General features: G+C 34.4%; 1 protein-coding gene across 2 annotated transcripts in view; it reads left to right on the forward strand.

Moving 5' to 3' along the window:
- ZNF148 (zinc finger protein 148) overlaps positions 1 to 25,702 on the forward strand; it is a 125,110-nt gene that overhangs the window by 30,381 nt on the left and 69,027 nt on the right. For both annotated transcript variants that reach the window (XM_044252143.1, XM_044252144.1), the window contains exons 2-3: positions 9,802 to 9,937; positions 19,574 to 19,922. In XM_044252143.1, coding sequence (XP_044108078.1) covers positions 19,590 to 19,922 — 333 coding nt within the window. In that variant the 5' untranslated portion in view covers positions 9,802 to 9,937; positions 19,574 to 19,589. The remainder of the gene's footprint in view (positions 1 to 9,801; positions 9,938 to 19,573; positions 19,923 to 25,702) is intronic.

Consider the following 25,702-nt stretch of genomic DNA (forward strand, 5'->3'; position numbering starts at 1 on the left):
GTCTGGCTAGTGAGGCTCAAGTGGAGTGAGCAGGGGGAGAATATGGAAGATGAGGTCTGAAAGGTGGTGGTGCTGGTGCATGCTGGTGGTCGTGGTGGGGAGAGCATAGCACAACAGATTGTAGGGGGCCTTGCAGACCATTATAAGGACTTTGGTTTTGCCATTTACTAGTTTTATAATCTTTGGTAAGTTACTTAACCCACTCTCGGAAACTGAGTAATCATGGTTCCAATCTCCTAAATTGGTTGTTTGGATTAAGTGAGTTAATAACTACAAAGACCTAGGAAGTACATATTCATTGCAATTTTTTTTTAAAAGATTTTGTTTATTTATTTGACAGAGAAATCACAAGTAGGCAGAGAGACAGGCAGAGAGGGGGGGAAGCAGGCTACCCGCTGAGCAGAGAGTCCAATAAGGGCCTCGATCCCAGGACCCTGAGATCATGACCTGAGCTGAAGGCAGAGGCTTAGCCACTGAGCCACCCAGGCGCCCCGTTCATTGCATTTTTAAATGTGGAATCAACATTAAAAGATTACTTCTTTTTTATTTAGTAGCAAAGGGAGGATTGATTGTTCTGCTTTTTTTTTTTAAAGATTTTTAATATTTATTTATTTACTTACTTATTTAGAGAACTTGAGTGAGGAGGGGCAGAGTGAGATGGAGAGAGATTCAAGGAGACTCCATGATGAGTGTGGAGCCCAGTGCAGGGCTCGATCCCACCACCCTGAGATTATGACCTGAGCCAAAATCAAGAATTGAATGCTTAACTGACTGAGCCAACCAGCAGCCTGTGATTGTTCTATAATAAATTGCTTCAACTTCAGTTATAGCCCTTACCACATTATGTTATTATTACAGACCTTATTTGTTATGTGTGTACTTGCCATCTTTGCTAAATTATTAACCCCTATGGGCAGAGGCCATGGTATTTTATGCATGTTTTAGGAATCTTAGGTAGCATGTTGTATATGCATATCACGTGGTCAGAATGTTGACTTGTTAATGACAAAAATGTTGGCTTAATGAATCAGCCCATCTGCACACATGCGTGTGTCTATGTGTGTGTCAATATTGCCAGTCTTTCAAAACTGAATAATGAAGGACAATAGCTAATGGTCCCTGTAAAATATTTCATTTATTTTTTTTCTGTACCATAGTTATTAAAATTGGTAATGGTAGAAAATCACCTTAATTATTAAATAAGTGTGAGGGTTCATGCTATGTAAAATTACAAGTCCATATTTACATCATAGTATGGATCTAGTAACATCCGGCTATCTTTGGTTAAAGACAAATATCTTGATTTGACAGCAAAGTATAATACTCCTGCCTTAAAACACATTTTTTAGTCTTAATTTCACTGTTTACATCTGCACAAGTGGTATTATGAGGAAATATTTAGCCAGCAAAATCTTAAATCAGAGGAATTGCTAAGAAGGAGTATTCACTAACTCCTGATGTGAGGGAGTGAAGCAGGAAAAGAGGAAGATCATAACTGACCTTTAGGTGGTTGTCCAAGTAACTTGATACCTCTTTTTATACTTACAGGGTCTTAGTTTCCAACTTGGTAGGTTCTTTTCTTCTCATTTTTGGGGGAGAGAAGTGGGAGAGGAGGAGGAAAAATAGAGACTTGGAAGGAAAAGTGAAATTGGTAGATCATGTTCCATGAATTGAGGGTTCCAGAGACAGAGTCTTTGTGACAGGTGAGTTAGAGGAAATTATATGTTTCCATGGTAGAGGAAAGGTTGTGATGGAAATGATATTCCAAAATTTCTGTTTACAGATTTAGACCTTGAGGTTATATTATTCTGTGCATGCGAGTGTGCCTGTGTGTGTGCGGGGGGGGGGTGGTGGTGGTGCATGTTTCCTTTTCCTTCTTGCGTTACTGTTTTATTTTTTGTTTCATTCTTTTTAAACATGTCTAGTTATATTCTTTGATGTGTGAGAGCCTTAATTTAGAGCTTTCAATAAAAAGTGATGCAAGAAGATGAGTAGGCTTTTTGTGAAAATGTTTTCAACAGAATATTAACATTTCGAAAACATTTGTCCAGCCTGTAGATTTTACCATATTCTGTGATGGCATATGTAATAATGTCTTGATTGTGAAGTAAATATACCCAATCAACTTTGAAAAAGACTCATAATGTAATACTAAAATATATAATTTAAAGGCATTTTTATTTCCTGTATATAGACTTTGCTGTGCTTTTTCTGTTCAGTTTCCAGTATTCCTATAGCTTTAGAAATTCTAAAAGTTGAACACAGCTATGTGTTCTTCACATAGACTAGTGAATAGCAGTGTAGTGTAAGTACAGTGTTGGCTCTATTTGTTTATAATAGTTTCTAACACAGTAGTATAGTTTTATGGCAAATACATATTATTAAAAAATTGTCTACATAATTGAGAAAGTAGCATATATGCTCTTCTGAATTCTTTGAAACAAAACTCTGAGGCAGGCAATCAAGAGCTTAGCAGTTTAAAATAGAGTTTTTAGTTTGTAACTATTTTAGCAACAAAGCTACTGACTGGCTGAGGGACTAGAAAGTGCTGTAGTGTTTGTGATGCCTTGATAAAATTATATAAACAGAACTTTGAATTAATATATTGGTTATTTTCTAAAGATTTAAAGTTACTTGTTTCGTTTTTCATTTATAGCTATTTATGATATTTATTGAGCCCTAAAAATGTGTGAGGGCAGCTATATAAATGCTTTATTATTTCTGAATAAAAAATTATATTTGGCTTATTCTTTGTTCCTAATAAAATTTCAGCTTTCATTCTTCATTACCTCCATTTCATATGCCAGGAAAAAAAAATACTACAGTTACATAAATTGTATGTTTCTAATATCAATGCAGTATCAACACAGGGTATTAACTTTCCGTATTAGTCTCTGTTAAAAGGTTTAGTATAGCATAACATTTAAAAATATGTATAGTCTATTTTAGTATTATTAAATACCTTTGCCTTGAGAATTTTAAATAAATAATGTTTTTGTATTTTTAAAAAGTATATTAATGTAGTTGGACTTTGGAGTGGAGGGAAATGTTACTTTGAGGTTTCATCAGGAAATGATATTCTTTGAATGATGGAGAGAATCAACATAAGATTTTAATGAAACACATTTTGTGTTTATTTTTTATTTTTTAAAAGATTTTATTTTAGAGAGAGAAAGAGCATGCATAAGTGGGGAGGAGGGGCAAAGGAAGAGGAGAGAGGGAATCTCAGGCAGAGTTCCTGCTGAGTGCAGAGCCTGCTGCAAGTCTCAGTCCACAACCCCGAGGTCATGACCTCAGTCAAAATCAAGATTCAGACGCTTAAACCATTGAGCCACCAAGCTGCCCCTACTTTCTTTGTTTAAGTTATTTAAGATAATTCTGGGTTATTGCCAAGATTTTAAAGAAATCTTAATCCTCGACTAGAAATTAAATTAGAAGAAATCCATTTCGGGTCTCCTCATTTCCTTGGGATAGCATTTACTACTAATTTTATTTAATCCAACAGTTTCTACCATGAAGAGAATGTTGTTAGATTTGGCATATTTAGATACCACTATTTTACTTGACTTTTAAGAACATGTCTAATCCTGGTTCTTCTGAGGGATAAGCTGTATTTTTATACTCTTATAAGGTAGAGGGGAGGAATTGGGAGCTTGGAAATTGAGCCAAGAGTCTGGTGGGATGGACATTTGTTTGACAGATTTTATAGGTAATCTAGCATTGTTTTACTCAGTCTTTAATTTTTACCTGTGATAGATGTCCGTGCGCTTGGTATGAACTGCACTGATAAACTAATCACAACTGTTGGATTGTACTTTGTATCTACTGGATGATCCCTTTTCCTTTTATACCCACTTAAATATAAGCATGAATTATGTATGTATATATGGTATTGCTATATAGAGATAATGAATATCTACATTGAAAGAGTTCAAGTTATTAGTTTTATAGGATGTGGATCATTATCTTTTCTCACTTAGCTGTATTACTTGTATGTCTCTTTTAGGCCCCAGTTCCCTTATTTTAGGAAGATAGATGATTTTCTCCTTTCTTTTTGGCTTAAGTTAGTACTTATGTTAGGCCTATGCTTTTATCCTTCAAACTAGTGAAAGAAAATTAAATATTTAACAGTTTTCAGGGTATTTACATATCTGTCAATGGCACATAGTCTGGTGTCAATTGTTAATGATCATAGAAATTCTAAAGTTTTTCATAAATTTTGTTTTGAAAATTCTTTAAAAATGAAGATGTGAAAATAATATAGTGGCCATATTTTAAGATTTCCTTCTTTTTCCATATTTTCTGATAATTGTCATGTTCAGCATTTCTTATTCCTTATCCAGGTTTATTACAAGAGTATATACACTTAGGCAGTAGAGAATGTTATAAGGTTTAAAAAAAAGAAAAGGTTCTCTCCATTCCTATTTGTGGTTAACATTTGTGTGTATGTGTGTATTCTGTCAGACATTTTCTATGTATATGCAGACTTTTATAAGTAGACCTGTATTTACATATTTTTTACACAAATGAGATCACACCATACATATTATTCAGCAACATGTCTTTTTGTTGTTAACTTCTTTATTTTTGCATATCATTCCTTATTTCATTCTGTTTAGTATTCCAATATTTGGATATACCATAATTATATTAACTACTAACTTATTTATGTATATTTACATTTTTAGTTTTTTTGCTATAATAAGTGGTAATATGGTGAATAATCTTGGGCATATCTTTGCATGTATTTTAACATATTTCTGCAGTATGAGGGGCTCTTGGGTGGGTCAGTCGGGTAAGTGTCTGACTGGTTGATTCTGGCTCGGGTCATGATCTCAGGGTCATGAGATCAAACCCAGTATCAGGCTCCACATGTGGAGTCTGCTCAAGAGTCTCTCTCTCTCACTCTGCCCTTCCCCCGCCACTTCCTGTGTGTGCATGAGATCTCTCTCAAAAACAAAACAAATCTGCAGTATAAATTCCTAAGGGGAAAATTGCTTGGCCTGAGTGTGTACATTTGATAATTAAGTAGATGAATTGCCTAACTGAAAGATATCCCGGTATCGGTAGTCTAGGATAATGGGAGTCCCTATCTCTGTGACAACACTAGCGAGTGTCAAAATTTTAATATTTGTCAGTATTTTGTTGTTTAGTATTGCTTTCCAAAATTTCATTATGAGCGAGCCTGAGCATTTTCCCATCATTATTGGCCATATATATTTTTTCAGTGATCTCTTTGGTCATACGCTGAGCCCGTACCCATTATTTTCACGGAATTTTTTTTTTCTTATCCTTAGATTTTGTTTTTGCCTTTATAGAAGTTTTAATTTTTTAGGATTGAATTTGGTGATCTTTTCTTTTATGGCTGGTGGTGGAGGGTTTCTTTCTTTCTTTTTTTTTTTTTAATTTTACTTATTTATTTGACAGACAGAAATCACAAGTAGGCAGGCAGAGAGAGAGAGGAGGAAGCAGGCTCCCACCGAGCAAAGAGCCCGATGTGGGGCTCGATCCCAGAACCCTGGGATCATGACCCGAGCCGAAGGCAGAGGCTTTAATCCACTGAGCCACCCAGGTGCCCTAAGGGTTTCTGTGTAAAGTTTAAAAGCTCTTCATCCTTGGTTATAGGACTCACTTTTTTCTCTCTGTTGTCATGTCTCTGAATGACATGAATCCCTGGTTTGTCATAGTTTGACATTATTATTTTCTTCCTTAGTAACCCATAAAATAGCTGTGTATCTTAAGATTGGTAGTTTTAGATTTGGTGAACTATGGTACTTGAGAAAGAATTATACAGGTTTTCTATTACTTTTTTTGGTTTAAATTGCTGAAAATCTTGATGTATGTTGAATATATTTGGTATAAACAAGAGATATAGAGCTCTAGGTTTAGTTTTTTTTCCAGCTGGCTTGCTGGTTGTCCCCATTCCAGTTATTGAATGGTGCATTTCTTTTTTTATGTATTTGAAATGCCACATTTATCATTTACTGAATTTCCGTGTTTTTGAAGGGCATCTGTCTGAAATAATTTCTGTTCAGTTCGTCTACTTGCCTCTTTGTATACTGAGAGTGTTAAGAGAATTCAGTAATGGAACTGGTTATATAATTAATATACAAAAACAATTTTTTATACAAACAATGGCCTTAGAACTAATATTATAGAAGAAAAAGTATACATTGACAATAACAATTAAAAATATAAAATCCCTGGGAGCGAACTACTTGAAGAAAATTTTGAAACTCTACTGAGGGATAAAGAAAATTTGAATCAATTCAGATTTTTGGTAGGAAGCTGTGATACAAAGCTGTCATTTCACTATAAAAATCAAAATTGATTTTTATTGATTTAATATTTTATGATATTGCTGAACGTATTTCTTGTGACCTTGCTGAACATGCTTTATTAGTTTTCTTCCCGTCTTAGTTTGATGAGAGTTTTTATTATGAATAGGTGTTGAATTTTGTCAGATGCTTTTTTTCTGTGTCTCTTGAGACAAACATGTGGTTTTTGTCATGTATTCTCATAATATAGTGTATTACCTTATTTGATTTTCAGATGTTAGACCACCTTTGCGTTCATGGGCTATATCCTACTTGGTCATGGTGTATAGGCCTTTTTATATGTTGCTAGATTCAGTTGGCTGATATTTTGTAAGGATTTTTGTATCTCATTTTATAATTGTAGACACTGCTGAGTAGTTTTATGTGATGTCTTTGAATTTGGTTTCAGGATAACTCTGGCTTCATGGATTAAGTTGCAGAATGTACCGTCGTCTTCTGTTTTGTGAAGGAGATTGTGAAGGATTGGTATTTCTTCTTCTTTAAATATTTGATGAAATTCATTAGTGAAGCCATTTAGGCCTGTTCTTTACTTTGTGAGAAATTTAAAAATACTAATTCAGTTTCTTTATTTGTTATATTCAGATTTTTCTGTTTCTGCTATAGTCTTTTAAGGAATTTGTCCATTTTATAAAAGTTGTTAAAATATTCCTTCCTTTATAATTCTTCAAACTTTTTTGAGGTATAATTAACATAATTTTTATTAGTTTCAATTGCAGAACTCTTCATTTTTGTGGGGTCTGTGTTACTATCCCCTCACTCATTCCTGGTTTTTGGTAATTTCTCTTTTTTCTCTCTGTTCTTAGTTTGCCTAGAAGTTTGTTAATTTTGTTGATCTTTTTAAAAGAATCAAGTTTTCTCTAATTTTGTTTTGTATTTCATTAATTTCTGCTCTGATCTTATTCCCTTTTGTCTGCTTACTTTAGGGTTTGGTTTGTTCTTTTTCTATTTTGTTAAGTGGAGGCTTTTGTTATTGATTTGAGAACCATTTTCCCCCCAAATATATAAAGATATAAGCTTCCTTCTAAGTACTGTTTTAGCTGTATTTATGTTCTTTCTTTATTATTTTTTTTCAAATATTTTATTTATTTGACAGAGAGACAGCAAGAGAGGGAAAGCAGGCAGGGGCAGTGGGAGAGGGAGAAGCAGGATTCCCACTAAGCAGGGAGCCCATTGTGGGACTTGATCCCCAGGACCTTGGGATCATGACCTGAGCCAAAGGCAGGTGCCTAATGGCCAAGCCCCCCATATGCCCCCATGCTTATGTTCTTTAAAGATCTTAAGAGAAGAAATGAGAAAAATATATTTATAGAGTCCTTTAGTTTAACCCACATATTTTCTATTTCTGGTGCTCTTTTTTTTTCTTGTGTATTTGAATCTGTTGTCTTTTCCTGAAAGCTGAAAGCCTGATGGACTTCCTTTAGTATTTCTTGTTAGGCAGGTTTGCTAGCAAAAAAATTTCTAAGCCTTTTTTTTTTTTCTGAGATAACTCTTTATTATGCCTTCATTCTTGGAGGATAATTCTTTTGCCTTCTTGATTGACAAGTCCTATCTTTCAGCACTTTGAATATGTCATTCCACTGTCTTCTGGCCTCTGTTGTTTCTGATTGAAAGTCAGCTGTTAATCCTGTTGGTTCCCTGCACATGCTGAGTGATTTTTATCTTTGTGCTTGCATTATTTTCTCTTTGTGTTGCTTTCACAAGTTTGACTGTTAATGTGTCTAAGTGTGGGCCTTTTTGTATTTATTCTACTTGAGAGTCGTTGAACTCCTTAAACTGTAGATTTGATTTCTTTTTAACTAAAATAAAATATGGGAAGTTTTGGCAAGTATTTTATTAAAATTTTTTTCCCCTTGCCCTTTCTGTCCTATCCTTCTGGGACTCCAGAAGTGTTAATAAGTTTGCCTCCAAGGCTCTGTTCAATTTTCAACTTATTTTCTCTCTGTTCTTTAGATTGGATAATTTCGGTGGATAGTCCTTAAGGTCATAAGTTTTTCTGCCATTTTAAATCTGTCATTGAGACCTTCTAGTAAATATTTTGTTTTAGTTACTGTGCTCTTCAATTGCAGAGTTTCCACTGTGATTCTTTTATGTAATTTCTGTATACATTTATTGAGAATCTCGTATTGATTATTTTCATAACTAAAAAATTTAAACGTGTTCTTTTCACATATTTGTAATAAACATTTTAAAATCTTGTTTGCTTAAACCAACATCTGGGGATACTCTAGAAACTGTAGTGACTGCTATTTTTTGTTATATTTCATTTTTTTGTAATCTTATAATTTATTGTTGCAAACTAGGCCTTTATTTTAGGGAAGGAGATAGGGAGAGAGAGCACAAGTAGGAGCACAAGAGGGAGAGGGACGACCAGACTCTGCCCTAAGCATAGAGCCCAATGTGGGTCTTGATCCTATGACCTTGAGATCATGACCTGAGCTGAAATCAAGAGTCAGTGCTTAACCCGCTGAGCCACCCAGAGGCCCCAGGAATCTAATATTTTTAATGACTTATGGTAGGAAATTCCATAAACTCTTGAGTCTGTTGCTATGCTCAGAAATACTGTCAGACAGTTTGATTGTCTATAGCTAGTGTTCTTCATTTTTATTTTTTGTTTTTTTTTGGGTATGGCATACTGTCTTCCTGTGATTAATGGTTTATTATACTCATCTTACTGTCAGCTTTTCCTGTCAAAGGTGACCTGGCTGATTATGTTTCAATATCTAAGTATTTAATAGGATTTTACAACTGTAATTGTTTCTATTGTGAATAAATACATATTCTCTACATGACTAGTTCTGTTATTTGTAAGGCCTGGTATTGTGTTTGCTTCCCTCTTCAGTTCATATACATGCAAAGTAGATATGAATAGTACTGTTAAGTGGTTTGTAATCTTTACTTTCTCTTTTCTAGCTTTTTAGGTCTGTAGCTCTCTGAATTTCCCTAAGCATCACATATCTCTAAAGCTGTAGACTCCAGATTAGGCAAATTATTCTTTTTAAAAATTTTTTTAAAAAGATTTATTTGTTTAATTTTGAGAGAGCGAGTAAGCATGGGTGTGTGCGTGAGTGGTGGGAGAGGTAGAGAAGCAAACTCCTCACTGAGGGTGGAGCCTGATGCAGGGCTTAATCCCAGGACCCCAAGATCATGACCTGAGCTGAAATCAAGAATTGGCCGCTTATCCGACTGAGTGACCCTGGCATCCCTAGGCAAATTATTTTTTTAAGACCAAGGTTATTTTGCAGTTACTACTTACCACTATTTTATCTTCCTAATTTCAAACTTAAGAGCAAGTCATTGTACCGGTCATTCAGGCATGGTTTCCTATTTACAAAGAATGATCACTTCATTATTCATACCAGTTTTTCCATGTTGTATTTGTACAGTATTTTTTCCCTTCATAAGTAATGTATTTTGTTGTGTTTTTTTCTATTTCTTTCTTTCTTTCTTTCTTTCTTTTTTGTAGGACTTGGATGGCATAAGTGATTAAGGTGGTGTTGAGGGTCTCTGAAGCTTATGAAAGGTAGAAACTCAACCATGATTTCTTTTTCAACTCTACAGCATTCCCTTCCTTGAAGTCTTCATTTTTACCTTAGTCTCAGGTAATGTCAATGCTTGTTTTTCATAATCATGAATAAATTAATTTTTTTCAAATATGAAACCATTTTTGGGTGATAGAATTTCATGTTGATTTTTATACCATAGATTATGTTTTGATGTTTATATCTGTTAGAAACTTGGGATTTTAATCTTTCTCTTGAGAAAATTGTTAAGAGACAATTGAGGAGTAATGATATCAGTTTAGATTTTAAGTTTAGTTTAATGCAGAAAAATATGTGTAGCTTATTATGTAACTTAAGTGAAATTTAAGTAGGAAGATGTTTTCTCTTTTAACCCTTTTTTCAGCAGGGTATTGTATTTTTCATTCATTTGCCATTAACACATACAAACCCATGTTAAATTTTTCAGAATTTTCGTGGAAACTCTGTTTTCATACATTGGAAAACTAGTTAAACCTATTATCAAACTCAGTAGTGTTTAGCATATAATTTATAAAACACGAAAAAACATACCAGTTACTGTACATTTGTACATACTGTATGTTTGCCTAATCATTTATATTAGAAATACTAGTTAAAATATAGACTTGGCCACGGTGACAGAGGCTTTAAAGGTAGAAATATATTTATTTGAGAAGTCCATGTAAACAATTTTGAGATTTTATAGAGGCTCTAGAATCATCATGACCTGGATGTTTTTGTCTTGCTCTTCTTAATACGTGGCATCTCTCTGGTGGTCCCAGATGGTTACCATTATGTCTGTCAACAGGAAGGAAGGAAGGATATTTTCCTTCCCTTTAAGAGGAGTTTTATATACCATTTCTATTAATATTCCAGTGGTTATAACAGTGTCACATGACCACAGTCAGCTGTATAAAGAAGGCTGAGAAATGAATCTTAGCCATGTGTCTCACTTTTTTATTATTAGGCAAGAAGGAGAGAAGAGATTGGTTGCAGGGAAGAAGGGGGAATTTTTTGTGTGTTATATTATGGTTTCTTTCAGATTCACTTTTCATTAACTAGTGTGGATTAACATTAAAATATAATTTTTATTATCTAAACATTAACTCTTAACCTGGGACATACTTTGGAAATTGTGTTTACTTGCATTCTGAGACAGTTGAAGTTTTGTGACTAGTCATCATGCTTTTTTTTTTTTTTTTGGACTAAACACTGCTAGTCTTGATATCAGATGAAATAAGGTATTAAAAGTTAAAATCGCCTTGAGATAATTCCTAATATTTTTTTCACTGCCATTAGGGTGAAATGATTTGTCTGTTATTTTACACTCTAAAACAAGGGCATTGGGGTCTTGGATGGAAGGATCTTTTCAGTTACACATAGAGCTAAATGATCTGTAACTAGCTCCTTCTAATTCTAAAGAGTCTGTTACTCTAAATGTTTAACTAAGATCAGAACAACTTATCCTCAAAGACCTTATACACTTCAAATAGTTCTTTTTAGATGAAAAATACGTCATCATACATTGTATTTTATGGTTCTTGTCCTGTTGTAAATATTGTATTTGGAAACAAGTACCAAATATTATATATTATAGAATTTATTAAAGTGTTGGAAACCAGTTATCAATTTTCCACGTTATTTTATGTCAACATATTTTAACCTTGGTACCCTTTTTAAAAGACTTGCGGTAACAGTTAGTTTTGATAAATTTATGTACTTACATAGAGCATTTATAGTAGTCCTGTTGACTTAAGTTTATTCCTGAATAGGGTAAGACATTATAGTAGTGTTTTTGGTAATTGAAGGTGTAAATACATCTGTAGTTCATACTTAAAAAACAGGGTTTGTATTAAAATGAGAGCGTTTATCTAAGTTTAAAAACTGTTGATATTAATAGTTAGCACCTTGCTGTTTTGAAATAAGTTTTGGTTACTATGTAGCACATTAAAAATAACTTAGGTCTTTAATGTTCCTAGTGTACAGGGAAGTTTGTTTTAAGAAGTGTTTTTGATACTCCTTTTATTATACAAAACTATAGAAAATTCATAGTTTCTTAACAGAATAAGTGTTCTTAACATCGGTGTTTGAATTGTTGATATTGGCATAAGATGTGATGGATGAAACAACTGGATCCAGCAGAATGTAGGGTTCTGTTTTGTTTGGACCTTTTTTTAATTCCCCTTCCTCATTTTCAAGATAATTTACAGCTATTTCTTAACAGTATGAGTTGCCAAAAATTTGATGTTTTAATATTTTTAAATAGCACTATTTTCTTGTTGTTACCTTATTTTAGAAGACTTCGGTGATGAGTATTTGGAATACAGAATATGCTTAGATTCTGCTTTATTTGTCAGGGGGTGCAAGCATATAGAAATGCCTGTTAATTTTGACTTATAAATATTTACAAATTATTTTTCTGTGGTTAAGAAAGGGTCAGATTTTCCTTTGCTTGTTATATTATATAAAATGACGGATCTTAGCTTATATTTTCTCTTATTTAATGTCTTTAATTGTTTCTAGCACTGATCAAAAAGACCATTTTGTCCAGTTGCCATTATTATAAATGATGCTTCTGTTAGAATGTTTTGAACTAGTAGTTATATAAAAATCATCAAGGAGTGTAGTTTATAAGATATACTTTATAGATGCAAAATGGTAGTTATACAGAGGTGTATCTGAAGGGGTTTTTGAATGTAGAATATGCCTAGACAAGAAGTAGGCTTTGTTTTTAAATTAGAGATGAAGCATTTTTTTGCATAGATAAAACTATTCTTTTGAAAGATGAAAGAGAATAGGAAACTTCTTAAGAATGACCAGTGGCAAATTGTTAATCCATATTGATCTTGGTTTGCTTTGTCTGACTGGTTGGTCTTGAGGCTGACTGATACTTGAGTTTTCAGTGCTGGTATTTTTTAAGCTGTAATTTCTCACTAACTCATACATAGGTTGGAAATGTTAATATCCAAATTAATATAACCAGCATCCTCCAGACAGCAAGGAGTTTGCTTTGGGCAGAAGTAATTTGTAAACGTAGCTTTTCTGTTTCAGAATAGGTTCCTTTGAGTACTTTTCTTCTGCCTTTAAGTGAGGTTTATAGGTTGAATGGGTTCTGGTACAAGGCAGGGTATTGTTGATTTGGGAGAATATTTTGAGTTGGAAATTATACTTTTTATAGAAAAGAATGATGTTTAATTCCCAAGCTTGCCTACTATAATCTGTTTTGACTCATAATGTTGGAAGCTCTACATTGTTCACTAAAAGTTGGTGGAAAATAATATACAACCAAACTATCAACAGAAAAGCAGTATCTTTAAATGAGAAATATTTCTTTCATGTTTGAATGCAAGATTTAATTAATGGTGATAAAGTGGCAGGTGAATATTTGTGTACGTTCTGAGGGGGAACTAGGTGCTTCCAAAAATTTTAGAGGATTATGGCAGAAGTCTTCCAAATCTGTTTTCACCTTAAAATGTACAACCCTCTTTTCTTGGAATCAGGTGTTCTTTAGAACATCTCCTATATTTATCAGCCATACTTAGGATTATTTTGTTTGATTTCCAAGTGAAAATGGTTAGGTGAAAGAGAAAGGGAGTTTCCTGAAGTAGCTTGGTAAAAGTTTGAAGCCTGCCTCCCCCCTCTCTCTGCTTGCCACTCTGCCTACTTGCGATCTCGGTGTCAAACAAATAAGTAAAAATCTTTAAAAAGAATTAAAAAATGGTAAGATTAAGATAGTATATGTAAGCCTATGCAAAAAAGAATGACAGGAGAATTTTACTAAGGTGTGAGTGGTAGTGGGAAAATAGCAAATGTAGGAAGTGTCCATTTGCCTTCCAAAGACAAAAATGAGATTTTGTGTCACAAAGTTCTCCTGTCATACCATGTGGCGGGAATAGTCAGCTAAGGAGACTTGGATTGCTTTACTAAGCCAAGCAGTGGTGACGCAGTAGCCTCAGAGTAGGTGAGTGAGAAGAGGAGTTTTGTGAGTTCTGAATGTATTCATGTCCCTTTTCAAAGGGGAAGGTTAGTATCCTAAGGCAAAAAGTGCACTAAACCTGCTAAGCCCCTTTTGAAATGTCATTGTACCTCCTGGCTATGACTTGGTGTAAACCCCAGTTTATCTGTTAAATGGGGATATACTTTTATTGTCTTGAGTGTTACTATACGTGTTAAGTGATATAACATGTATAAATATACCCAGCACAGTGTCTTACAGCTAGCAGATCCTCAGCTTACATTAGTTGTCCTTCCTCTCTAGGTAATGATAATCTCTGAACTTTATAATGCAGACCCAAACCTATTAATAAATTCAGAAAGGACTTTCCCTTTTTAATTGCATAGAGGTCCCTTAAAAAAAATCAGTAGGTACTTTTAGTGCCTTGCAGAGTTGATTAAAAATGAGTAGTAGTGGCCAGCTTGTCCATATGTTATGCTTCTGTTAACTTGTCTTCTGAAAGCAAGCCCAAACAGTCCCCTCAGCTTAGAAGTAATTATCGCAAATGCTTTTATTAAAAGCCCATGTGTTTAATTCCTTATTGAAAACCCTGACTCAAAGCTTATTTACTTCATTTCATCTTATAAATTTATAAAGCTTACTTTTTAATTGCTTGCACACAGTTGATTAGAAGCATTAAATTAGAAGGTGGTGACAAGGAGAGTCAGCTGTCCCTTCTGGAAGACAGGAGAAAGTGATGGCTAATAATTTATGTTCTCTTTGAGTAGAGCATTGCCGTTAGGCATTAATGACTAGGGGCTACCTAATTGGCCACAATTTGAATTACTTTTACACAGCTGAACCAAACATTTTTCATTAGGAGAGGATGGTAAGGAGTGTGGGGGAGACGGATCATTGAATGGAGCAGGAAACTCTATTGTGGTGCCCTAAATGTCCCTGTTGCTGTACCTGTCAGCTTTTTTGACAGTGAGAGAGAGAGAGAAAGAGAGAGAGAGAGATGGAGATGAGGGAAGAATAAAACTTGGAAGGGAGAAAGAATGTAGTTTGAAGTAATCTGCTAAAGGGAGATTTAGGAGAAATTGGCCCGAGGTAGGCTGGCCTCTTGCTCTTCTCCTCTCTTTCGCTGTGTTCTAGTTTTTAGTGATCTCTGTTCTGGGTAACCTGAACTTCAGAAGAAAGGGCTATCCCTTTAGCTGAATTAGCCCTAGGACATCATTGTCCATCTTGTCTTGGCTCTAAACAGCTGTGACGTTTTATACTGTTTGTCAGCTGCCCATGGTCCCCTACAAAAGAATTTGTCATCACAAGGAACTCAGGGTGACTGGCTGCTTATTACTCCACCTAGCCCTTCTTTTTCCCTGGTTGGACAGAGGCTCCTGGGAACACAGATTGTTTCTTTTTTTCTTCCAGAGCAGGCTTTCATGTAAGTGACTTGATTTAAAGGAAACATTATTTCTTTTTTTCTCTCTGCTGTGTAATACCCCAACACCTACATTTCCATTAATTGTATAGATCTTTGGGTCAAAAAGCATTAGTTGACTTTTTGACATTTTAGCATTTATTGTTCACTTTTTAACATGGATTGATTATATCAGTTTCCTTTCTTTACTCCTGACTGATCCTCCTTGGAAATAACTGAAGTTCGAGAAGAAAAGTAGTCTTATGTTAACTTTTGTGCATAGGACCTTTTGTTGTATTCGGGCTGTTGAATGTGCAGTGTAGCACATGAGAGCTTTGACTGAGACCATGCAGGAGTTAGAAGGGGGAAAGTTAAAGATGGTAAGTGAATGTTAAGAGAGTTTCAGAGGCAATAGAAAATAAACTTATCATTTTTCTTTTAGCTTTGTCCTTTTTTCTTTTACTCTATGCTTGGTGAAATTAACTTTATTGTTTGAGAACCTTACCTAATTTCCTGTTCAGTGTACTCTGCCCATTTACTAGTTGAGATGTATGGTAGAAGTAGGGTTCAATTTATATGTCTATGTGTCTTCTCCTTGCTTGTTTTCACCTAATAATATCTCAGAGAACTTTTCACCTGGTACATAAAGCGGCCTCATTCCTTTTAATGACTGCGTGTGTTACATTGTATGGTTGAATCATAATTAATTGAACAAGTCTTCTTTCAGTTGATGCTTAGGTTGTTTCCAGTCTTTTCCCACTGAAGGGTTGCACCAGACTTCCTTGTACATATATCTTCGGTTAATTTTGATGAATTACTTTATATGATTATGTATATTCTTAGCAGTGAGGTTGCTGGGTCAAGGGGGCATACAGTTTTCATTTTGATATTTCCAAAGCTTGCTTTAAACCCCTGTCAGAGCAGCATTCGTTGATACTGAAATCTGTATCTTAGTATTTTCTGGTGTTTCAGGGAAGTTGTCTCAAAACAGTTTCTCAGCTAGCCAGTAACTCAAAATATATGGCTTAATTTGGGGTCACAGGAATAAGAAATCATACGTAAAAAAGGAAGAGAGATTCCTTTTTCTGTGTTTGTGGCCTGATTTCAAGCAGATTTTCGAAGAGGTCATATTTGTCTTTTATTTGGTCTTTGCCACTTCCTTTTCCATTTGCGCTCTCTATATTGAGGTGTGGTATCTTCCTGTTCCAAGTTCCTCACCCTGGCGCTTAATGTAAGCCTACCTTTTTTCCCAAATAGTCTCTGTCCCCAAAGTACTTTGACTTCCTCAGTACTTATATTTTAGCCTCATGTTAGGGATAAGGTTAGTAAAAAATTATATTTTAATGTTTATTTTCATATGTACATTTTATGTTAACAGTATTTTAGGGGTATAGTTTTAAATAATTCATATATTAGGATATGCTCAATTTTTAAAAAGTGATGAGGTGCATGATCATAAAAGGTGGAGTTGGGGACCGTTGCTTTAGGGAAGTGTAGACCTTGTGTCAGGTTGACAAGTCAGCTTCAGTTTTGGCCACTTTTTCTTTAAAGTTATAAGTTCTGTCCTAGGTCAGTTTCTTTAAGTTGACCTTTTAATGACTTCTTCTTCTACATCTACCATATTCTTTAAAAGCTCCTCTGTTTTTTGTATTTTGTTTTTAATAACAATGTGACAGCAGCTGTAGCAGCAGTGAAGAATTGCAATAAAGGGTGGCTTTGTATATACATAATTCCCTTCTAAATTAGGGACTTTCCACATTCTTTAAGGAAACAGTAAATAGATTAGAACAGTGTAATTGATTTGGTATGAACCTCCAAAGGAATGGCCAGAATAAGCAAATTTTAGCCCTGTAGGACTTCAAGTTTCACCTTCTTATGGGATAGTTTATTTTCTGAGAAACGTGATAAGTAGAATATTGGAAGAGGACAGTTACTTGGAGTTTTATTTAAAATCTTTGTCCTATAGATTTTTTGAAAGGATTTTAAATATTTGAGAGTGAGGGAGCCAAGCATGACTGGGAGGAGGGACCGGGGGAGGGGCAGAGGGAGAAGCAGACTCTACTGAGCAGGGACCCAGATGTGGAGTTTCATCCAAGTTTGCTACTTAAAGATTTTGAAAAGTAAAATCAGATTCTGGGTCCTTTGTTTTTTTGTATTCTAGACTGATAATACTGGTACCAGGGAAGATAAGTTTAGTAAGTAAGAATTATATTTTTTGTGTTTTTTAACTTGGCTGTTTATGTGTGTGTGTGTTTTTTTTTTTTTTGAGCTGTTCATTTAAGTACTAGTTTTTCAGTAAATGATAACCTTAGTAAATGAAAGTATATTTAAATTTCAGTAGTGTGTTTGAATGTACCTGATCATTTTTTTTTTTTTTTTTTTACCTCTGAAAGCTATGATCAGGGTACTAACCATTATCTACCCGATTGATTTGGGAAAGAGGTAACCAAACTGAAACATAGTTAATGCATTCACTACTTGTGGACCCTTCCCTTTGGGTAGGATATGTATGTTAACTTTACACAGTCTGACAGTAGAAAGCGATTTTGAAAAACAAACTTTGTACCAGTGCTTTCAGCCTCTTTGAGATGAAATTTCTTTGGATTTCATGATTGTTATGTTAGATCCTACAGTAACACAGTTGAATTTGAATTTACAACAACCAAAGTTAGAATGGCAGATGTAATATTGCCTGTTTTTTTTTCTAAATAATGGAGTAAATAAGGTAATGTAATTATTTGATTGTGTGTAGTTCTTATGACCTATTACATTTATTCATGTGCTTTAAGATGATATTAGTAACAAGTTTCACTTTTACTTCATTTTAATGAATTTGAAGTGTAAAAAATAAAATTTTATTATAGTAAGTTTTCAAATTAGAGATAAATACAAATATAGAAAAAACTTATGACAGTTTCACCACCCAGTGATAATGTTAATATTGTTAGCATTTTAGAAATCTCTACATTCAAACACACACACATTTCCTTTAGTATATTGGGATATTCCCTTACATTTTCAAATATATTTCAAGAATATATATTTTTTAAGATTTTATTTATTTATTTGTCAGAGAGCGAGCAGAAGCACAAAGAGCTGCAGGCAGAGCAGGCAGAGGGAGAATCAGGCTCCCGCTGAGCAAGGAACCAATGTGGGACTAGATCCCAAGACTCCGGAATCGTGACCTGAGCAAAAGGCAGACGTTTAACCAGCTGAGCCCACCAAGGTGTCCCTTTCAAGAATATTTTTATTGTATACATGCTTTTCTGAGCTTCAGCAGATGTATTGAAGTATAATAACTGACAGAAGCATGCACATATTACAGATGTACAACTTGAAGATTTTACAAACGAAGTACACCTGTGCAGTCAGCATTCAACTCAAGAAAAAATATTCCTGGCACCTAGACCTCTCCCATTTCCTACCTACTATCAGCAGCAACCCTCACAGGGTAGCCATTATTCTGATTTTATTTTTAAGAATAACTGTGAGATATAATTTATATATGATAAAATCCACCCATTTTCAGTGTTCAGTTCAGGGATTTTTAATAAATTTACTGATTCGTAAGGCCATCACTATAGTTTAAAACATATATATGAATATATTTTAACCAGTTTCATTTTGTTGAATGCATAGTTATTTCCATTTTTTTTGCTAATGTAAATAATACTGTAGTGACTTTTCCTGTATAACTTTTTACGCATTTTCTTTCATCGGGATAGGTTTCTTAAAGTATAATCACCAGTTTGAAGAAGGTGTGCATTTTTATGGCTTTTGATACATAGTACTATATTACCTTTGAAAATAATTGAGCTAACTTATTTTCTTACCGTTAGGAAATGAATGTCTTTTTTTTTTTCATCTACCTCAACATTGGACTTTTTTTTTTTTAAAGAATCACACCAATTTGGTGGATGAAATCTGGTAGCTCTGTTTTAATGCTCATTTCTTTGATTACTGCTATAAGTGACTTTTATTTTATATATATAGTGATTTGCCTAATAGTGGTTTGTCTATTTATTTATTAATGAATGCACTTTTTTATTTTTTAAGACTTTAATATGTTAAATGATATGAATCCTTTGTTATAAATACTTCCCCCAGTTTGCTTTATGTCATATTAATTTTTCATAATGAAATAGATTAAGATTTTATGCTATATTGTAAAAAATGAAAATTTGTATTCTACTCTACTAGCCTTTGGAAACTTATCTTGGTAATTTTAAAATTGGAGATGATAATGAATTACATGAATAAAATTTTTCTGTTAAAGTGTGTACCTTTCATAATTGAAATTTAAAAAGTATCAAGTAGACATATAAAACTAATTTATTATGCTTTGTTGCCAAACTTATTCTAGGCAGTTATACTTAAGCATGAACATTGACGACAAACTGGAAGGATTATTTCTTAAATGTGGCGGCATAGACGAAATGCAGTCTTCCAGGGCAATGGTTGTAATGGGTGGAGTGTCTGGCCAGTCTACCGTGTCTGGGGAACTGCAGGAGTCGGTACTTCAAGACCGGAGTATGCCTCACCAGGAGATCCTTGCTGCAGATGAAGTGTTACAAGAAAGTGAAATGAGACAACAGGATATGATATCACATGATGAACTCATGGTCCATGAGGAGACAGTAAAAAATGACGAAGAGCAGATGGAAACACATGAAAGACTTCCTCAAGGACTACAGTATGCACTTAATGTCCCTGTAAGTAATTCCTTTATAAGATTAATATAACTTATAGTTAGAAACATAATTAATTTTGTGTTCAGTAGTACTTCAAGTCATTGAGGAAATTTCAGAAAATACTTAAAGGCTTAATAGCTCAAATGGATGTTCTTGAATAGGTATGCTAAATGTTGACAGAAATCACATTTGAAAAAGCAAAAATTTTTGTATTATATACATTTTAGAAACTTAATCTTTTCCCAGGATAAAGTTTCTCTGTCAAGATTACTGTGTATTAAATTTTAAGTGCTTAAATTTTAAAGATTTTGTTTTAACTTCTGGGTTCCCTTGAAGAGGAGAAAGATTGAATCTTGAGCATAACTAGGAAAAGATCAGACACTTGAGGGTTTTTTCCCTTCATATTCTGTAAGTTGACAATTCCTGGTGTCTCTATTTTTTTTCATTACCTTTTTAAAAGGTATATGAGCTTTTTAGTTTTTGAGCTTTTTTAGTTCTATGAACTTTATTAGTTTTTCCTGTTTATCTTGGATGTCAAGTATTCTTTTGTAGGCACCCATAACTTTTTTGCCTTCTTGTGTGTGTGTATGTTTTTTTTTTAACCTGATGACCAGCAAAATCATAACCATAATGTAATCTTCAGTTCTTTTTGTAATATTAAACCTGAATTTCTTTCATTATATCTAATATACTGTGCTTTTTCTTTTCCTTCAGAACCTTCATATATCCTGCTTACAGTATTCCCTTCAGGCATACCCCCTTTCTGTTTTTTATTTTTATTTTATTTATTCATGTGACAGACAGAGATCACAAGTAGGCAGAGAGGCAGTCAAGAGAGGAAGAAACAGGTTCCCTGCTGAGCAGAGAACCCAATGTGGGGCTCAATCCCAGTACCCTGAGATCATGACTTGAGCCGAAGGCAGAGGCTTCAAGCCACTGAGCCACCCAGGCACCCCTAGATTTACTATTTCAATAGCTAAAGCCCCCTTCCTGGTTTTTTTTTTTTTTTTTTTTTAAAGATTTTATTTATTTGTCAGAGAGAGAGAGGGAGAGAGAGAGAGAGCAAGCATAGGCAGGCAGAATGGCAGGCCGGGACAGAGGGAGAAGCAGGCTCCCTGCCGAGCAAGGAGCCTGATGTGGGACTCAATCCCAGGACCCTGGGATCATGACCTAAGCTGAAGGCGCTGCTCAACCAACTGAGCTACCCAGGTGTCCCCTTTCCTGTTAATCTAGATAGTGGTTCATCATTCTCAGCCTTCCCCTTCTGTTTAGTCCAGGCTGAGTTCCTGCAATAGGGACAGTGATAAGTGTCTATCTCTCTAATAAATTGTAGGCTCTATGAGAGGATGAATTTTTTTCTTATGTTCCATTGTATCCCAGGTGTTGGCACGTTGTGTGAATGAGTGAATAACAACTTATAGTTGTGTTCTAATACATGTGCTCACCAACTTTTTCCTAGCCCATTGCAGTAACCTTATCTTTCTTTAGCCTGTTCATGTGATGGATTATATTAATTGATTTTTGAGTGGGGAACCACCCTCACATACCTGTAATACATCCCACTCAGTTGTGGTATGTAATTCTCATTATATGTTGTTGGATTCAATTTGCTAAGAAGTTGTTGAGGACTTTTGTATTTATGGTCATGATACATATTGGTCTAGTTTTCTTGTAATACCTTCATATCTGATTTTGATATTAGAGTAGTCCTGGCCTCATAGAATGATCTAGGAGTATTCCTCTGCTTCTAATTTCGGGAAGAGATTATAGAGAATTGGTATAATTTCTTACATAAATGTGTGATAGGATTCACCAGTGAGTGCATATGGCCTGTTACTTTATTTTTTGGAAAGTTACTACTTACTGACTTAATTTCTTCAACAGATGTAGACCTCTTCAGATTGTTTATTTCTTTTGTGTGAGTTTTTGCAGATTGTGTCTTTTAAGGAATTAGTTCCATTTCATCTCGATTATCACATTTATGGGCCTAGAGTTGTTCATAATATTCCTTTGTTATCCTTTTAATATCCATTGTTCAGCAGGTCTCTAGAGCTGTTTCATCTTTCAAAACTAAATCTCTATACCCTTGGGGTAATAATACATTATATGTGTTTTTTTTTAATTATTTTTTTTATTTTTTTATAAACATATATTTTTATCCCCAGGGCTACAGGTCTGTGAATCACCAGATTTACACACTTCACAGCACTCACCAAAGCACATACCCTCCCAATTTCCATAACCCCACCCCCCTTCTCCCAACCCCCTCCCCCCAGCAACCCTCAGTTTGTTTTGTGAGATTAAGAGTCACTTATGGTTTGTCTTCCTCCCAGTCCCATCTTGTTTCATTTATTCTTCTCCTACCCACTTAAGCCCCCATGATGCATCACCACTTCCTCATATCAGGGAGATCATATGATAGTTGTCTTTCTCTGCTTGACTTATTTCACTAAGCATGATACACTCTAGTTTCATCCATGTTGTCGCAAAGGGCAAGATTTCATTTCTTTTGATGGCTGCATAGTATTCCATTGTGTATATATACCACATCTTCTTTATCCTTTCATCTGTTGATGGACATCTAGGTTCTTTCCATAGTTTGGCTGTTGTGGACATTGAATACATTATATGTTAATAAAAAAAACCAAACCAAATTTCTATACCTATTAGACAAGAATTCCCTATTTTTCTCCAGACCCCAATAGAAGCTTGCTGATTTTATTGCTAGTTTAAGAGGCAGCTTTTTCATTTTCTAGTTTAAGAGGCAGCTTTTTCATTTTCTTTTCTTTTCTTTTTTTTAAAAAGATTTTATTTTTGTTTATTTGAGAGAGAGACAGATAGTGATGGAGATAGTGAGCTAGAACGCAAGCAGGGAGGAGAGGGAGAAGCAGGCTCCCGCCAAGCAGGGAGCCCTACACAGAGCTCTTTCCCAGGATCCTGGGGTCACCACTGGAGCGGAAGACAGATACTTAGCCAACTGAGCCACCCAGGCTCCCCCAGCTTTCAGTTTTCTCTGTTGATTTCTAGTTTTAAATTTCACTGATTTCTGCTCTAATTTTTATGATTTCTTCTGTTACTTTGGATTTATTTGCTTTTGTTTTCTAGTTTTCTAAGGGGAAAGATTTGATGATTGATCTTAGATCTTTTCTAATAAATGCATTTGATGCTATAAATTTCCCTCTAGGCACTGCTATTACTGCATCTCATGAATTTTGATAAATTATAGTTTTATTTTCATTTAATTCAGTATATCTTTTAATTTCTCAGATTTCTTCTTTGATCCACATATTGTTTAGAAGTGTGTTGTTTAATCTCCAAGTGTTTGGGGATTTTGCAGCTATTTTTCTGTTAATTAATTTCCAGAATAATTCTGTTGTGTTCTGAAAGCATATATTGTATAACTTCTGTTCTCTCAAAATTGGTAGGGTGTGTTTTATGGCTCTGAAAGTGGTCTGTGACTGCTCCATGTGAGCTTGAGAAGATTATGTGTTTTCTTGTTGAGGATGAAGTGGTCTGTATTGCATTAGCCTTTTTAAATAGGATTGACTGTCCTGTAAATGGTAGATTGACTTGTCCAATCTGTATTTCATATAGTTTCCATAGTGATCTTTCTGAATGGGATTTATATTTCTCACTCCTCTGGGAAAACTTCAGAGGTTCCCATTGCTAAACAGCTAAAATATAGCTTATTGCAGAGGCAGAAAGAGCCCGCATAATTGTAATCACATCTTTTCTAGCAACCCTTTAGACAGTAGTTCAGCAGCTTCTCTCATCCATTTATACTTAAGCATATCAAATTACTTTAGTTGCCTGGCTCCACTATGATTTTTTCTATTATTACTTCTGTATATGTTGTATACACTTGTATTATTCTTTGGCAATCTGCTTGTTTTTACTTCTCTGCTGAAAAGATTCCTCTTGTTTGATTTTCATTTTGAAAACTAACATTTTGCATCTCTTTGCTTACAAGACTGTAAGGTCCCTTTTCCATATCCTGCCTTCTACTTTTGTGTTCTCAATTCCTGGGCTATAGTAGGCAGTCAGATATTTTTTGAGTGAAAAAAAAGTTTATGCGTGTGTATGTGTTTGTGTGTATATTTTTTTTAAATTGAAGAGACGTTTAAGGTGAATGCTCGTAGATGCCAAGTTTAAAGTTCAAACTGCATAGACTTGTATAACCTGCAGTCCATTAAGACACAGAATATTTCTGTCATCCTAGAAGGTTTCCCTGTGTTTCTTCCTGATAAGTCCCCTTGAGAACTTTATGTAGATAGAATCATATATAACTCTTGTGTCTGGCCTCTTTTGTTCAGCACAGTGTTTTTGGTTTATCTTTGTTGGCTGAGTGTATCCATAAGTAGTTCATTTCTTTTTATTGTTGATTAGTATTCTGTTGTGTTATTGTCCTAAAATCTGTTCATTCATTTCCCCTTTTACAGTCATGTTATCTCTAGTTTTCAGCTTTTATGGATAAACTTGCTATGAGCTATGAGCATTCTTGTACAAGTCTTTTTTCACTTCTTGATATAATTAAGCCATTTCTACTTTAAGCCATTTGATTGAGCTAGAGTCTATCTTTGTATCAATAATACATTGTCTTTTTTTTTTTTTTAAAGATTTTATTTATTAATTTATTAGAGACACAGCAGAGAGGGAACACAAGCAGGAGGAATGGGAGAGGGAGAAGCAGGCTTTCTGCTGAGCAGAGAGCCCAACATGGGCCTCGATCCCAGAACCATGGGATCATGACCTGAGCCAAAGGCAAACACTTAACGACTAAGCTGTCCAGGCGCTGCAGTATTTCACTGTCTTGACTGCTGAATCTTGTATAGTAAATCTTGAAGTCAGGTAGTATGGTCTTCCAATTTTGTTATTTTTCTGGCAGGACTTTTGTGACCATTAAGGTTGTTTGTATTTTCCACATAAAATATAGACTCAGCCTTTCACTTTCTATAAAACTGGGTTTTGGGGGGATTATATTGATTCTACATATTTACTTGATAAAAAGCAACTCTAAACAATAGTGGCTTCCAATCCATGAACATGGTATATTGCTATGTTTGTGAAGGTTTTCTGTAATTTATCTTAGCCTTGTTCTTTTCAGTGTAGTTATTGGAAATATTTTGTTAAATTTATCCCTAAGTGTTTCATGTTTGGATGCAATTGTAAATGATATTTTGAAAAATTTCAATGTTTAATTGTTCATGACTAGTATATAGAAATATAGTTTATTCTTTTTATATTGACAATGTATCCTGTGACTGTTATATGTATATATAAGTTCTAGTAGTTATTTTGTTGATTCCTTAAATTTATTCACAGTCATATTGTCTGATCATATTATTCATGCATTTTACATTTTCCTGCAGTGTTTATCTCCCCTTGCTCCCACACCCCCACTCCTCCCAGTGTATATCTCTTCTTTTTCTTTTCTTACTGTATTGACTGGGGCCTTCAGTACAGTGATGAATAGAGGTGGTAAGAGTAGATATCTTTCCCTTGTTCCTGATTTTTAGGGGACTGCATTTAGTTTTTCACCTTTAAGAATTATTTTAGCTGTAGAATTTTTAATGGATGATCTTTATTACATTGAAGAAATTTTCTTTCTAGTTTCCTGAAACTTTCTAAAATAAATAAATTTGTAACTCCAAATGCTTTTTTTGGTTTTCAAATGCTTTTTCTATGTCTGTTAAGTGATCATGATTTTTTTCTTATTATCTTAATACGGTGAATGATATTGATTGATTTTCAAGTATTAGACCATTCTTGTATTCCTGGGATAAATTGCTCTTGGTCATGAT

This window comes from Neovison vison, chromosome 6 (assembly GCF_020171115.1).
Source record: "Neovison vison isolate M4711 chromosome 6, ASM_NN_V1, whole genome shotgun sequence".
NCBI lineage: Eukaryota > Metazoa > Chordata > Mammalia > Carnivora > Mustelidae > Neogale > Neogale vison.